Below are 16,747 nucleotides of genomic sequence, written 5' to 3'. Positions count from 1 at the left end.
CTAATGGCGTGGTTTAAGGAATCTCCGTCCTAATATTTGAGAACCAAGTTATTGTGAAACCATGTTTTGGCTTAAGCGCAAATCCTCTCTATAAAATGTGCCCCTTGAAAAATTAGCACAGCCATCAAGACTTTATAAGCATCAAACTACTTAAGTCAATCAAGCAACTAAGTAAAATATATTATTATATTCACATCTTATGCGTGGGCAGATAGTCTTCATTCTATAGCTCTGTAATTTGCTGGTGGGGTAAAGAGTTATTGCAAGATTGTATCAAACGTATTAAAAAATATGTCAGGGCAAAGAAAACGAATTTGAATCTTTCCAAATTTATACTAGCATTTCCCTGGTTAGGTAGTATGCACAGCACTGCTAAATATTTTCTTTTTCTAAACATAGAACTCCTGCCAGGATTTTATTTTGTTTAGTTTTCATCAGCTTCATATCTTGTGCTTTTTTAAGATGAGAAATATTTGACAGATTTACTCAAAAATGTTGGTCACATTAAACCAATAATTTGGAATTCTTGTTTCTTTCCAAGAAGAAATCATGGAGCAGGGCTACATTCATACTGCAAAAGGGGTTCCCATTTCCAGGTATATTTTGGACAAAATATTCACAAAAACCGATTCTTTTAATGAAGCTTAACATGATGATTAAAATTTTAAAAACATTTTTAGATGCATGGTTGACTTGATAGGAAACTAAGGAGATTATCTGGAAGTCAGAAATGCCTGTAGTCCCAGCTACTCAGGAGGCTGAGGCAGAAGAATCGCTTCAACCCAGGAGGCAGAGGTTGCAGTGAGCCGAGATCACGCCATTGCACTCCAGCTGGGGCAACAGTATGAGAGTCAGTCTCAAGAAAGGAAACAAAAGAAACAACAGAACAGAACAGAAAGGAAGAAAAAGGATGGAAGGAAGGAAGGAAGGAGCAAGGGAGGGAGGGAGGAAGGACAAAAGGAAGGGAGGAAGGAATGAAAGTAGGAAGGAAGGGAGGGAGGGAGGGAGAAGGAGGGAGGGAGGGGAAGGAGGGAAGGAGGGAGGGAGGGAAGGAGGGAGGGAGGAAGGAAGGAAGAGAGGGAGTGGGAGGAAGGAGGGAAGGAAGGGAGGGAGGGAAGAAGGAAGGAAGGGAGGGAGGAAGGGAGGGAGGGAAGGAAAGAAGGAAGGATAGGGTCCAGCCCTATAGGGTCCAGTGACACCCTCCCGGCTGGTGTGGAGATGAGAAACTGGAAATAAAAGACACAAGACACAGAGATAGAGAAAAGATAGTTTGGGCCTGGGGTCCACTGCTACCCAAAGCGCAGAGACCAGCAGTGACCCCGAGTGCCTGGTTGCACTGACTTTCATGAGTACACAGCAGGGGGAAGGGCCGGTAGGCTGAGGTCATGGTGGTCAGTGTCAGCACTTTTTTCATACTTGTCAAGAAATAGCAAGGTCACTGTGATTTGGTACTATGACTAATTCTTCTAAGAAAAAGAGGAACCAGGTGCAGAAGCAGAATTTGAAAGTAGCCATGGTACCTGATCACTGAAGCACAGCACCACGTAGAGACAATTAAGTCCCTGGATGACTGTGGGCCTCCTTGACAGCCATCAGGCTAACCACAAGAGCTTAGAGAGGTGGATTTTTTTTCCTCACTCTTCCAGGGAAGGAGATATCTCCACCATCTTGGATGTCTCGTTCCCTAGCTGGCTAAACAGCAGACACTTTCATAGCGCTGATATTGTCACACAGCCAAGGCGTCCTCTAGCAGCCCTTATGCGGGTGTGACAGAGGACTTAGAGCATCTTGCCTTAGGGTCACCTGTTTTCCAATGCCACTTCAGTCCCATACTTCTTGACCTGAGACTTATTAGTAAGGTTAAAGATTATATGATTATATATATGTATATATTTGTGATTACATATGAATAGCTATGTTTTTATGATGATATACAGGAATAACTACGTAACTATATCTCTAATTCTTTTCTGTTTATATGAGAACATGCTGAGGCTTCAGACCCTTGCCTCGCTCTTGCAGGATTTCCCTACCTCAAGGAAGGAAGGAAGAAAGGACAAATCCAAAGAGGCCAGTAGGAACCTGGGTTGGTATTTGCCCCGGGATGTCTACTGGTCCCTTGTTATTTGGAACCTCCATTTAAATAGACCTGTACATGTGTCTATGTACATGTAAATGTACATGTGGCCTGGAAAGAAAGCCTGGGACAAAACAGGGATGTTATGAGTTGAATTGTGTTTCCCAAAATTCCTATGTTGAAGTTCCAGCCCCCAGAACGTTAGAATATGACCTTATTTGAAAATGGGCTTATTAAAGATGTGACGAGTTAATTTAAATCGAGGTCATTTAGTGTGGACTCTAATGTATGTAATGTAATGACTGGTGTCCTTATGAAAAGGGGAAAATATGGACACAGAATGTGAAGATGAAGGTGGAGATTGGGGTGATGCTTCTACACATCAGTGAATACTAGAGATCACCTGTAAACCTCCAGAAGCCGGGGGAGAGCATGGGGCATCCCTCAGCAGGAACCACACTGCCAGCGCCTTGCTTTTGGACTTCAGGCCTCCAGAACTGTGAGACAAGACGTTTCTGCTGTTTACGCAACCTAATTTCTGGCACTGCGTTATCCCAGCCGTAGGAACCAATGCAAGGGAGGAAATTGGGTTTGAGCCTTAATCCAAAGTCTGGGTACACAAAGTACAGCATGCTCGATGGGTGACTGCGGAGAAAACAGCCACAGAGGAGCCAGTGGATACGTGGGCATTACCAGCCTGACCTCAACAACTTCTGTGATCTCAGATACTCTGCAATGAAAATTTAGTTTAAAATAATGCCAGGTTGACAGTGTTCCCAGGCACCTGGCCGAAGCAAACACGAATCCTCCCTGGATGCACATACTTTAAACTCAGCCTCCAAGAAAAGTCTTACAGATACGTTTCCAAGAAGCATGAGCCCCTTGTCAAAAATCATTAAACACAGAAAAAAAAGGAGTAAGAGTTGATGGAAACAACGAAGTGCTATAACAGAACTGCAAAGAATGCAAATATGGAATTATTGGATACACAATAGACAGTAAGTATGTTTAATATGATTTAAGAAAAAAGGTGGAAATACAAAAGGAACATGGAACTATCCAATTGATCAGACAGATTTGGACCAAAAACACTTCTATAAATGAAAATCGTAATTATTTTAAATGAAGTAGATAGCTTAAACAGCAGGTAAGATACAGTAGAACTGGTGAACTGGAAAAAGGATTTAAAGAAAAGCAAATTGAAGACCAAGAGGTAAAGAAGAAAAATATGAAGGAAGAGACATACGGAGCAATATGGCAAGGATGACAACAGCTAATTGAAATTCTAGATGGAAGCATTAGAAAGTGACAGGGCATGGCTGGGTGTGGTGGCTCACACCTGTAATCCTAGCACTTTGGGAGGCTGTGGTAGGAGGATCGCTTGAGCTCAGGAGTTTGAGACAAGCCTAGGTAACATAGTGAGAACACATCTCTAAAACAACTAGCCTGGTGTGGTGCTGCACTTTTGCAGTACCAGCTACTTGGGAGGCTGAAGCAGGAGAATGTATGGAGCCCAGGAGGTCAAGGCTGCAGCAAGACATGATTGCACCACTGTACTCCAGCCTGGGCAACAGAGCGAGACCCTGCCTCGGAACAAAACAAAACAGAAAAAAGAAAGTGACAGGGTAATAGCTAGAGAGAATGGCAGAGAATTTTCCTGAATTGTTGAAAGACAACATTTCAGATTCAAGAATCCAAAATGCAATTAAATAGAAAAGAGACACACTCATACATACACCATAGTAAAATTGAAGAACACCAGGAGATCTAAAGACACAAGTGTAGGAAAGAATAGACAAAACTATGATGATTTGCATAATATATAATAATCTATGTTTTAAAAACCAAGAGATCATAACAAAAAAGACACATAAGAGATTGCAATAAAGTGACCAGAGACAAGATCAAATGACAAGTCTCCACAGTGTTGCCATGTACCAGCCATAAGCAATTAGAATATTATTTTTAAAATATTCTATGCACCATAGCAGCAAACAATATGAAGGACCCAGGAATAAACCTAACAAGAAAGGTATGTGCCCTTTTTGTAGAAACTATAACCCTTCCCAACGAACATTTAAAAACAAGCTAGACAAACGTGTTCTTTGATAGAAAGATTAAATGTTGTAAAGTTTTCTATTTTCCCAAAATTGATACATATGTTCAAAACAACTCCAAACAACATTTTAACAGGATTTTCTTGGAACTTGACACTCTGATTCTAAAATTCATAAAAGAGAGTAACAGCACAAATTAGTCTTGCCAATTTTGAAAACAAAACAAGAAATATTTGTTCTAACAAATCTTAAAATATAAACATATTACAAAGCCACCATAATTTAAACGGTGTAATAATTTTACAGCAGTAAGTAAACAAATAGAAAAGTCACAGATAGAATTAGGAATCAGGAGCTGGGAGTGGTGGCTCACGTTTGTAATCCCAGCACTTTGGGAGGCTGAGGCAGGGGGGAATCACTTGAGGTAAGGAGTTCAAGGCCAGCCTGGCCAACATGGTGAAACCTCATCTCTATTGAAAATACAAACACTCACTGGGCATTGTGGCAGGAGTCTGTAATTCCAGCTACTCAGAAGGCTGAGGCAGGAGAATTGCTTGAACCTAGGAGGTGGAGGTTGCAATAAGCCAAGATCACGCCACTGCCTGCACTCCAGCCTGGGTGACAGAACAAGACTCTATCTCAAAAAAAAAAAAAAAAAAAAAGAAAGAGGAATCATAAATGGATCTATGTATATACTAAAATTTGGTATATAATAAAACTGGCACTTCAAATCATTAGGTAGATCATTAATAAAAGTTGTTTGAGGCTGGGCATGGTGGCTCACGCCTGTAATCCCAGCAATTTGGGAGGCCGAGGCAGGCAGATCATGAGGTCAGGAGTTCGAGACCAGCCTAGCCAACATGGTGAAACTCCATCTCTATTAAAAATACAGAAATTAGTGGGGCGTTGTGGCCGGCACCTATAATCCCAGCTACTCGGGAGGCTGAGGCAGGAGAATCACTTGAACTTGGGAGGCACATGTTACAGTGAGCCTAGATCACACCATTGCACTCCAGCCAGGGCTACAAGAGGGAAACTCTGACTTAAAAAAAAAAAAAGTTGTTAGAATATAGATAGGCTTTCCAATTAAAACTAAGTTTGGTCCTTCACACCACTATCATGAGTTAAATCCAAGTAGATTAAATATGATCATAAAAACTCAAAAGTATCAAAAGAAAATGTTATATAAGAGCCTATGTACAATAATCTTGCTCTATGTGAAGGATTTTTAATCAACCCATAAAATATTAAAAGTCATAAAGAAAAAGATTTAAATTTGACTACCTTAAAATGTAATGCTTTTATTTAAACAGAAGAATGTATATATAACAATATGGAAGAAACAGTTTTATAGAAAGAAGGGCATAGTGGACAAATCAGGACAGGATTGATGGGTAAACACAAGAAGAGAAACTTAGACTCTAAGAAGCAGAGAAATGTAATTTGTTAAGTTGAGATAATTTCACCCAAAATTAATTCTGAAGGTTAAATGTAGTAAGAGTTGACAAAGGTAACTGGAAGGGCAGATGTTGGTGGTAGGTACATACACTCTGGAAGTACAATTTGACCCTATTCATCTTTTTAATGCATACACTCTACTACCTAGCAATTTCATGTCCTAGTATCTATCTTTAAGAACTTTACATGTGTGTACTAGGAGGCATGCACAAAGATGTTCAACGCAGCATTGTTTATAATAGCAAAAAAAAAAAAACCCTGGAAAGAAAGCAATTTTTTATTAATAGGAAATCAATTGTATAAACTGTATTCATTCTATTGTGATAACCTACTTTTTTGTTAGCTAAAACTAACTTTCTCTTTCTTAGGCTAAAAAGCTGTTTAGGCTTTATGTTAGCTTCTTGAGCTGGACAGACTCCATCTTAGCTTCTTCATTTTAGTTATTCTCTCATCATTAAGTATGTAACTATAGTATGTAGCTGGGGCAGGCTGACACTGGGCACTCAGGAATGCATTTGTTGATAAGAGGCTGAGTTCAGTGGTACCAGCAGAGCCTGGGAATGCGGATGCAGTTGAGCTCCCAGAGCCCCCATTAGCTATAAGTTGTATGTCTTTCATGACAGCTTAGCCCCTCACACCTGGCACTGATTTATTTCTCATGTATCAGTTTATCTTTTAACTTTTTGCTTAGTCTGCTTTTGTGAAAAATTTGTGTCAGCTAGATACCCCCTCCCTGTTAAAACTAAAGTACAAAAGACCACCTAACTTTTTCTTCGGGGCCGAGAGAATTTTAGGCGTTAGCCACTCTCAGTCGCTGGCTCAGTAAAGGACTCAGTTCAATCTCAGAGTCTGGCGCATTCCTTGACTCGCTCAGGTACAACACTATAAAATACTTTTAAAAATAATAAAGCTGATCTTTATGTCTAACATGGAAAGAGCTCTAAATCATATTTTTAAATGGATGGCAGGGAGAGAAAGCAATTTGAAGATTTTACATTATTTATGTAAAGATACTGATAATACAATAACATATTTTCAAGATAGTAAAACAAATGCAGAGAAAAAGATCTAGACAGATACCATTACGTCTGCGGAGTGTAACTGGATAGTGTGGAGGAGGGGAGTGTTGGGGAAGGGGGTGAAATGGCTTTATTCTTTTTTCTTTTTCTTGAGACAGAGTCTCACTCTGTTGCCAGGCTGGAGTGCAGTGGCGCGATGTCAGCTCACCACAACCTCCCACTCCCTGATTCAAGGAATTTTCCTTCCTCAGCTTCCTGAGTAGCTGGAATTACAGGAACCTCCCACCACACACAGCTAATTTTTGTATTATTAATAGAGACCAGGTTTCACCATGTTGGCCAGGATGGTCTTGATCTCCCGACCTTGTGATTCACCCACCTCAGCCTCTCCAAGTGCTGGGTTACAAGGGTGAGCCACTGCACCCGGCAGCTGTATCCTTAGCTGAAACTTTTTATTCATATAAGGAAAATGTGAATTTTATTTTTAATTGCAAGCAAAATATGACAACTTTTTTTTACAGAAACGCTTATTTAGATTCATTCTTTCCTGCAACAATTCAATTTCCAATAGAACCTATTCTAATCATGAGCTTCCTAGGTCCCTTACAAAGTGTCCAGTTTACCAAGATTGTATTTACATACATCTGTATGTGCTATGTAAAGCTAAATGAATCTGCTCATTGGGAAGTGCTAAGAGTGGCAGTAAATCCAAAATTAATATAGGGCAGTCGTCTTTATGTATAGGTGTAACTTTATACTGTCTCTATTTGCCCACCTTCAACTCTCCATTTCTGAGGGCCGGAAGCTTTGGAACCAGAGAGAACTCTGTTAATTTCGTGACGTTGGAACCCAGATAAATTACCTAATGTCTCTAAGATTCAAGTTCTGCATTTCTGAAAACCAGGATGGCTCCTACTTCAAAGGTTTTGGTATACTAGATAAGATGTTAAAAGTAAAATTAACTTACTGCCTGATCGTCAACGTCCGTTTTCCCTACTTTAGTTAGCGGGAAGCCTTGCAAAAGTCAAGCACGCCACTTAGCTGTGCGTAAACTTGTGCAAAATTAATTCACCTCTCTGAGTCTCAGTCTCCTCAACTGTGGAATAATAACATTTTCTTGATACAGGTTGCTCTAAGTCACAAAAGTAAAAGACAGCAAGCTCAATATGCAGGCATAGATGGTCCTATCAATCTGTTTCCCTTCCTTTCTCCCTCTTCCCTTCTCTAGCGTCTCCTGCAGTTCCAAGCCGACACGGCAGATGGTGCAGTTGAATCGTCCAGGGAGCCTCAGCACAGTGGCCTCAGAAACCTCTCTACGAGACAGCTGCCCTTAAGCTGCATTCATTGGGACAAACCTACATTCCTTCTCCAACTTGAATCAGATGCGGCAGTGGTCCTGCAGGCGGCAGCAATGGCGGTGTCAACACAAACAGATTTCGCTTCCACACCGAACCGCTCGGAGGTGCTCATGGATGCAAAGTGCGTCGTTTCCTCGTGGAATGATGGTGAAGGAAGGTGTTTGCTGCTCTCCTGCGGGCTTTTGGGCATGCTTCAGAGGCACTTCTTTAGGGGCCAAGCTCATAGAAAATTAGTAGTCTGTCTGGAAGGGAGAGTTTGTTCATTACCTCGGTTTCTTGAAGTTTTCCTTAGCTTTTGGAATCAGAGAGAATGTGCTGGCTGTCCATTTAATGGTCTGTTTGGGTGAAGGAAAGTTGATGTTCTAGGTTGGATACAAGACTGGAAAAGGATATTCAGAGGCATCTTCTTACAGAGGACCATCTTTCCATAACAGCCCTTAGAATATATGAGCTTTAATCCTGTACCTAACTTTCTGGGGTTCCCTCCTCCAAGAAGCTGGGACCAAGGACAAACAAGTGGAGGACTGGGGTCAGGACACTGTGTTGCAGTTGCAGAATATCCAATACAGGAGCTATCACTACAGCTTCATGGCAGAGCCCACAGCGGTAATCTTCCCGGAACAATTCATTTCCATATGATTCCAGCACAGCAGAATGGCTGGGGGCTGCAAGTTGCATTTGAACAGCACTTCTCAACCTTATCAGGTGTAACGCCCCACTTCCATAACGAATACTGTGTAACTCTCCCCTAGGGAGAGGCACGGGTACCACAACTTGTCTATGCACGAATTTAATCTCTCTAATGTCCTTGCAGTAATATAAAGAATAAATGGGCCGGGCGCGGTGGCTCACGCCTGTAATCCCAGCACTTTGGGAGGCCGAGGCGGGTGGATCACGAGGTCAAGAGATCAAGACCATCCTGGTCAACATGGTGAAACCCCGTCTCTACTAAAAATACAAAAAATTAGCTGGGCATGGTGGCGCGTGCCTGTAATCCCAGCTACTTAGGAGGCTGAGGCAGAACTGCCTGAACCCAGGAGGCGGAGGTTGCGGTGAGCCGAGATCGCGCCATTGCACTCCAGACTGGGTAACAAGAGCGAAACTCCATCTCAAAAAAAAAAAAAAAAAAAAAAAAATGAGTGCACTACAAATTAATCCTGTGCCTATAAGCACTAAATTGAATACATTGAAGAGACTTGGTAAAAACAAGTAGTCACTGGCCGGGCATGGTGGCTCAGTCCTATAATTGCAGCACTTTGGGAGACTGAGGTGGGTGGATCTCTTGAGATCATGAGTTCAAGACCAGCGTGGCCAACATGGCAAAACGTCGTCTCTATTAAAAATACAAACATTAGCCAGGCATGGTGGCACACATCATTAGTCCCAGCTACTTGGGAGGCTGAGGCAGGAGAATCACTTGAAACAGGGAGGCAGGTTGCAGTGAGCTGAGATCAGGCCACTGTACTCCAGTCTAGGGCACAGACTGCGACTCTGCCTCAAAAAAAAAAAACCATATTTTTTATTAATTCAGAGATGGCCAAGATTACTATAAAAGTTTGGAAGAAATAAAACATATTTTTTATTAATTCAGAGATGGCCAAGATTACTATAAAAGTTTGGAAGAAATAAAACATATTTTTTATTAATTCAGAGATGGCCAAGATTACTATAAAAGTTTGGAAGAAAGTAATTAAATTTTAGTATAATTCTACACTTTTATTCTGTTGCAGTGTCTCTGCAGTTTAAGGAAACCAAACTGGAAATCATTGCCAATGGATTAAGGATGTGATTTGTGCAAAACAGCTGATGAAAAGCTCTAATCAGTAGATCCTATGCAAAGAAAAAAGACGATAGGCTTATTTTTAAGATTGGTCGAATATACACTTCTATGCTTTAAGCTAAATGAAAATATTTTTTAAGCCAATGTTTGATCCCACAAGGGACTTCTTTTTATTTGTTAAAAACAGTACAACTGCATTTACCACTAATGTTTACATGTGTAACAATAATAGAAAACACAAGAGGTTCCTGGGATGAAGGGAGAATGTAAAGGTCAGTTCAGGGTTGGAGCTAGGTCTTTTCATTCAGTAATTTATTAAGGAGACTTTTAGAACCTTGCCAAAATGATAGATGGCCTGCTTTGATTTCACATTTATGTTTGGCAAAACTACACACACACACACACACACACACACACACACATTTATTTTGTGGCAGAAATTTCTGGACTCCAAGAGATAGAAGCCAGCCAAAGGGGTTTTCTATTGCCGCCTATATTCTCTACCAAAGACCTGCTAGGGAATATTCAGCTATCGCTACATTGCATTTCAGCTGTCTGCTAAGGAAGAATTCAGTTTTAATTTTCTCCCAGGCCCTCCTCCAACCCCAGGCTATTTCTTTTGGCGAATTCATGCCCACAGAGGAACATGAGGAGTTTGCCTGAAACTATTCACTAAAATTTATGGGTGCACCCTAGTGACTGCTCCACACAGAGGAGATGGTCTGGCCCTTTTTAAAATCCCTTCTGGACTTAAATTATCGACTATTGTAATATCTGATCATAATTCTCTTTCTTTTGATATGGGATAATGCAAACATGAAATCGGCAAGTAAGCATAATTGCTGGACATGATAGAGGCTCAGAGACTTGGCAAACATGCCGTTCATCTTCCCCTTGTTGCACTGTGTTCCATCACCTCCTCTACAGATGTGGGACCCCAGCCGTGAACTCCTTGAAGACAAGGTGGAATCTTCAGCGCTAGAGCAGTCCCCACACAGTCCATGTTGTGTATAGGTGGATCAGTTGGATGAATGCACTGCTTTTGTCCAAAAGGACAAAAATACACTCATCGCCATACAGAACAGATTCGAAATATAACCTGTTATCGCATGCTTAACTAAACCCATAGCTTATTCACAAGTGATGGCAGCCCGAGCCATATAGCAAGGCTAGAGAATGTCCAGCCAAGAACGATGCTGTGAGCAACTAAAAGAGAGATGCCAAGACTTCAAAAGACAGGACTTTCCCATTTAAAAAGAAAAAGGCCAGGTCAAGGAGAGGATAAGTATAAAAAGAACGTTCTCCCTATAGGAAACATGGACTAGAACGCTCATAAAGTGCATTGCTTGTAGGCAGGTAGTGGTTCTCAGACTTCACCAAATATCAGAATCCCCTGCAGACTTGTTTCAACACACTATGAGGCCCTTCTCCAGAAATCCAGCTGCACAGGCTTGGGTGGATGCCTGGGAAGCTGCATTTTTTTTTAACAAATTCCCAGGTTTTGCTGATGCTGACATGGAAAGATTATTTGAGAATGCTCTCCTAAGAGATGGTAAAAGCTGAAAACCAAGTTTCTTTTAAGATTTTAAATAATTTTTTTAAATGATACAAATGGATTCTTGTAAAAATTTGTATCATTAGTCTGGGCACGGTGACTCACGCCTGTAATCCCAGCACTTTGGGAGGCCAAGGCGGGCAGATCATGAGGTCGAGAGATCAAGACCGTCCTGGCCAACATGGCAAAACCCCGTCTCTAATAATAATACAAAAATTAGCTGAACGTGGTGGTGCGTACCTGTAGTCCCAGCTACTCGGGAGGCTGAGGCAGGAGCATTGCTTAAACCTGGGAGGCAGAGGTTGCAGTGAGCCACTGCACTCCAGCCTGGCGCCTGACAACAGAGTGAGATTCTGTCTCAAAAAAAAAAGTTGTATCATGAATGTTCTCAAGCATACAAGAAAGTAAAAAGATAAAAAATGCACACAGCATGCATCACCCCACTTCAAAAATACCATTTTACTAGTCTTATTTCATATGTCCCCCATCACCATTTTTTTGCTGAAATACTTTAAAACATATCCCAGACATATCAATCTGTAAACATTTCAGCATTTATTTCTAACAAATAAGCACTCTTTTTAAATGTATTTACGTATTGAGGGAAGCTATGATGTTTGCAGTAAATTGTATATAAGGCTATAAGAGCCAAGGAAAACCGTGTTGCATGGATCCCAGGTTCTGACTGACCCAATGTTATTCTGACTTCTTTTAATTCTCTGCTTCTAGGCCTTTGCTTAGCCTCCTCCCCAACACACACACACACACACACACACACACACACACACCCCACAGCTTGTTAACCCTTCCCACCCATCTCCTCATATCCAAATACATGTCCTTTCCTTCTAGAACCTTCCTCCAGCAGTAACCACTTGTCTCTCTGACACACATCCCAGCCTTACATCTCTCCTGACAGGGATCTGCAATGTTCTGCCTTCTGCTGACCAGGGGATGTTCCCAGAGGATGGCATGAGGAACAGGTTCCAAACAAGCTCAGAACAGCCCATGGTCCTCTCTTCTCTGAAGGACATTAGAGTCCTTCGGGGTTGGAGGTTGGAGGTTGAATCTTCATTTCCAGGGAATGACCCGAATGCCAAACGATTATCCACAACCCTACAAGCTCGGTCAAATTCCGAGTGTAGGGGGCACGTGCTGCAGCTGCGTCTCACTTACTGATGGCGGCCACCGCAGTGCAAACCTGGGAAAACTATGGGAACCGCCGAGCGTTTCCCCCATCACCGCTCATTGAGGCTTTTCAAGGAAGAGCTGGGCGGAAATTGACCAGGCCTGTGGAGGAATCTGCAGGTGGGGCAGGGGCAGTGGGTGACAGGAAGGTGGAAGCAGAAATGCTAAGAAAGCTAAATATTGTGGTTACGTCAGAAATGTGGATTTCTGACCCTTTTAGGAGGAAGAGGATGAGGCTGAGTGTGGCACGGAGGCACGTGAATGCCCGCATGCAGAGGGGATGCTTGAAAATTAAACCACCCATAAAGCAAGGCATTATAAGTGGGCTGTGAGTGTCACCAACACTGATCTGAGCAACAGAGGTCCGGATTTGCTAAGCCTCACGGGTGAGTGAATGAATGATGGGAGTTGGAGGCAAGGAGGTTACCAGAGATTCCTCAGTGCTCTGGGGAGATGTTTTCAAGCCAGCAAAACCAGCCTTGGTAAGATCTGACATCTGAATAGGACAGTGTAAAAACCCACAAAGAGACTTTCGCCTAGTTCTCCTTTTAAGTAAAGTCAGGTGGGCAGGGGCAGGGGGATTCCCATGAGAAAGTTTTATGTTACTTTTGTAGCAGATTATGAATTATACCTTGGAACCACCACAAAACAATTTGAACACAGTGTTTCCTGCATCTGGAATTGCAGGCTGTCAGCCACAGCTTTGCTCACCTCCCTAGCTAAGCCACCTACCTTCTTGTGGGGAAGACAAATCGCCCCCTGTGGTCTTGTTGCCCTGCCTCACCCCTTGAGAACCTTCTTTCTTTTCTTTCCTTCTTTCTTTCTTTTATGTACATTTAGTTCCCACAGGCTTCCTTTATCAATATTTCAATTGGTTGCTGCTGACCTATACTTGAATCCAAATATTTGCCCTATTCAGTATGCATTGTTCATTCAGCCAAATGCTCGATTATGTCTGTGCTCTTTTGAGCAAATTGAATGGGCTACTTGACTATGTAATGCCGATATAGCCTGGTCATTAGTAGTGTTTGTTAGAATTGACCAGATGCAACAAGGAAGGAAAGGGAGGGAAGAAGGAGGTTTGTGTTCGGTTTTCCTTCTAGAACAACCATGGTGAAGAAAGTGAAATTGTGTACTTCCCAGGGCACAGATATAAACTGCCTTCCTGTTCTTCCAAATGGGCCCGTAGTCTAATATGAATCAAATGAGTCGGGGTTCAAAGGAGATGGATACTCCTGAAGGCTCACAAGTTTATATATTCATTGGGAAACTACTCTCTGTAAAATCATGACTGGCCGTCTTATTGTTTAGATCAAGACACAAGAAGTAAAATAACGCTAACTCCAAGCCTTGTTCTTGGTTAATATTACTCCCTGCACTGATTCTATGGCCTTTTTCCCATATTCAAACTAACCTTTTATGAATGTCAAAAGCCACGTCACTGGAAAATTTTTAACTATCATGTGCTGAACTATAATTCACACTTTAGGGGAGGAAAAGCTGTCTCCTCTATCCTCTCATGTTCAGTGACTGGGGCTCTGCAAATTAAAGTTACAAAAGATAGGGCCGTGCGCAGTGGCTCACACCCGTAATCCCAGCACGTTGGGAGGTCGAGGTGAGCAGATCACCTAAGGTCAGGAGTTCGAAACCGGCCTGACTGATATGGCGAAACCCCATCTCTACCAAAACTACAAAAAGTAGCCAGGCATGGTGCTGGGTGCCTGTAATCCCAGCTCCCGGGGAGGCTGAAGCTGGAGAATCGCTTGGACCTGGGAGGTGGCGTTGGTGGTTGCGGTAAGCTGAGATTGCGCCTTTGCACTCTAGCCTGTGTAGCAAGAGCAAAACTCCATCTCAAAAAAAAAAAAAAGTTACAAAAGATATACTAACAGGAAGAAAAAAAGTCTGTTTATGCTTGCAGTGCACATACATGCTAGAGAACTCAGTGATGGGTAACTCAAAAAAGTGGTTATAATCAAGGGTTGTCTATTGTCTTAACAAAGGGTGATGAATTGTGGAGAAGAGGCTAGACAAAGGAAAAGGGTTTGGGGCTTTGGGGGAATGGTAAGTTATGGGAAAGAAACAAAAAAGTATAGTAAATAAAGGTAATTTAGCATGACCCTTATCAGACTCTTATTTCAGCCGGGCACGGTGGCTCACACCTGTAATCCCAGCACTTTGGGAGGCCAAGATGGGTGGATCACCTGAGGTCGGGAGTTCGAGACCAGCCTGACCAGCATGGAGAAACCCCATCTCTACTAAAAAATACAAAAAATTAGCTGGGCATGGTGGTGCATGCCTGTAATTCCAGCTAGTTGGGAGGCTGAGGCAGAAGAATAGCTTGAACCTGGGAGGCAGAGGTTGTGGTGAGCTGAGATCACACCATTGCACTCCAGCCTGGGCAACAAGAGTGAAACGCGGTCTCAAAAAAAGAGTCATCTCAGGTGATACAAATGTCTCAGAGTAGTTCTCTTCTTGTGATGGAAGAGTGAGACACTGTTCCAACTGATATTACCTTTCCAAAGGGAAAATTATGCCCTTTTTGACGGAAATGGAGACAGCAGAGAGCAAATTGCCGTAAGTTCAACATAGTCCTTCCACCGAAAGGGCATATTTGCGGTGCCATCCTCCGATTCTCTTCAATGCAGTAAGTATTTACTGACCACCTATGACATACACAGTACTGAGTTATGTTGTGAAAACCCTTCAGGCACAATAAGAGTTAAAATTTGGCCCTGACCCAAGCACAGAAACCAGTACAGATCCAGGAGAATTTTGCCAGGAACAAGAGTGGCTTTTAAATGCAGATTAATTTTTCCAGTGCCCCGGAGCAGGAAGTGGTAATAAGAAAGTACCTCTGTATTGGCGCTTGCTCTTGAGGAGATCCTATCTTACTGGCAAAGGCAGACATGTAAATAATGTAGAAAAGATGGGAAAGAGAATACTTGGAGCAAGGTACCAAGTGAAGTAATTATGGACCACAAAGAAATAAAACGGAATGTGAATGGAAGTTACCCTTGCCCTCTAGGACTTTACAGCCTGTTAAAGGAGGTAATTTATGGACACAAATAAAGGTATCTAAGGCAGACTGCTTAAAGGAGCAAGTAGCAAGGTGACATGGGCACTTAGGGATAGAAGAGGTCATGTTTCAAGAGCATGTGTATGTCCAGCCCATGTTTTTTAAAGCTCTGCTTGAAGCTCGTGGCTCTGATGCTCCTTCAAGCTCACATCACGTGTATTTTAAGTTTGTCTGAAGAATTTACAAGATTCTTTAAACATCTTTTATATAATTTTTGATTATAACAGGATTTGCTTTGTTTCCCTGCTTCTATTACACTGAGTGCAATGCTCCATTATATAGAAGAGGAATGGGATGGAGGGAAATGGGTATTTATTAAGCACTCGCTGTGTACCAGCCCCAAAACTTGGTAGGCACTTTCAACTTTGTGTCTCATTTATGAAGAAGATTTTCACTTGCTTCTTGGTTCTACTTCATTCAAGATTCCCCATGCCTCGTAATCCTAAGTTCCCCTTCCCGGCAATCCCTGCTCACCTCCCTGTGGGCAGAGGAGGGACCCTGCGCACCTACCACGGTGTCACTCGGACCAGCTCTTGCCTCTGGCTGAGCAGCCTTAGAGCTCCTTCAACTGTCAGCATTACTTGAGTGTTAGGGTTATTTCTAAGATCAGAGGGGTACAAGCCCTGTTCTGACTGTTCTCGAAGCTTGTTTCCACAGAGAGATTCTCCTCCTCCCTTTCCAGGTCTTCTAAAGCTACACTCTCCGAGCCAGATCCACACATCACCATCTCCGGGGACCTGCTGGATGGGCCTCACTCCTATATCATTTGAAAACACTCCCGGCCTTTGTTTCCTCCTAGAATGCATGTTGACCTGAAAAGAGCATGAGCTTCAGGTAAAATTGTGTTGGAATCCAGCTCTGCTGCTTGCACACTGTGCAGCATTGGTAAATCCCTTACCCTCTCCGAGTCTTCGTTTCAACATATGTAAAAACAGGCATAACAATGCCTACCTCACCAAGCTGCTGAAGGGACTAAAAAGGTAATGTGTCAAAGCACACAGCCCAATGCTCAGGGCATAAGTAGTGCCTATTAATATTAATTTTCCTTCTAGTATTAGTTACCCTGCTTTTTGGTGGTAAGAAGCAGATAGATAGATGATAGATAGATAGATAGATAGATAGATAGATAGATAGATAGATGGCTATAAATAGCATGAAAAACATGCATTGCAAAGAAAA

The 16,747-nt window shown here is 42.3% G+C and overlaps 1 protein-coding gene and 1 long non-coding RNA gene across 7 annotated transcripts in view; both read left to right on the top strand.

Annotated features, from left to right (window-relative positions):
- The window catches only part of CCBE1 (collagen and calcium binding EGF domains 1), a 296,722-nt gene extending 283,772 nt beyond the window's left edge, over positions 1 to 12,950 (top strand). For 2 of the 6 annotated variants that reach the window (XM_078348241.1, XM_078348242.1), the window contains exon 11: positions 7,840 to 8,443. In XM_078348241.1, the coding sequence (XP_078204367.1) occupies positions 7,840 to 8,316 (477 nt within the window). In that variant the 3' untranslated portion in view covers positions 8,317 to 8,443. Of the gene's footprint in view, positions 1 to 7,839; positions 8,444 to 12,712 lie in introns of those variants that run through there. The other 4 variants (XM_078348245.1, XM_078348244.1, XM_054244274.2 and 1 more) reach the window with 4 other exon arrangements.
- Positions 12,951 to 14,975: 2,025 nt separating this feature from the next.
- The window catches only part of LOC144579074 (uncharacterized), a 33,578-nt gene continuing 31,806 nt past the window's right edge, over positions 14,976 to 16,747 (top strand). Inside the window, exon 1 of the long non-coding RNA XR_013525933.1 lies at positions 14,976 to 16,402. This is a non-coding gene — a long non-coding RNA (uncharacterized LOC144579074). The remainder of the gene's footprint in view (positions 16,403 to 16,747) is intronic.

This window comes from Callithrix jacchus, chromosome 13 (assembly GCF_049354715.1).
Source record: "Callithrix jacchus isolate 240 chromosome 13, calJac240_pri, whole genome shotgun sequence".
Lineage (NCBI taxonomy): Eukaryota > Metazoa > Chordata > Mammalia > Primates > Cebidae > Callithrix > Callithrix jacchus.
This window is presented reverse-complemented; position numbering and strand designations above follow the sequence as displayed.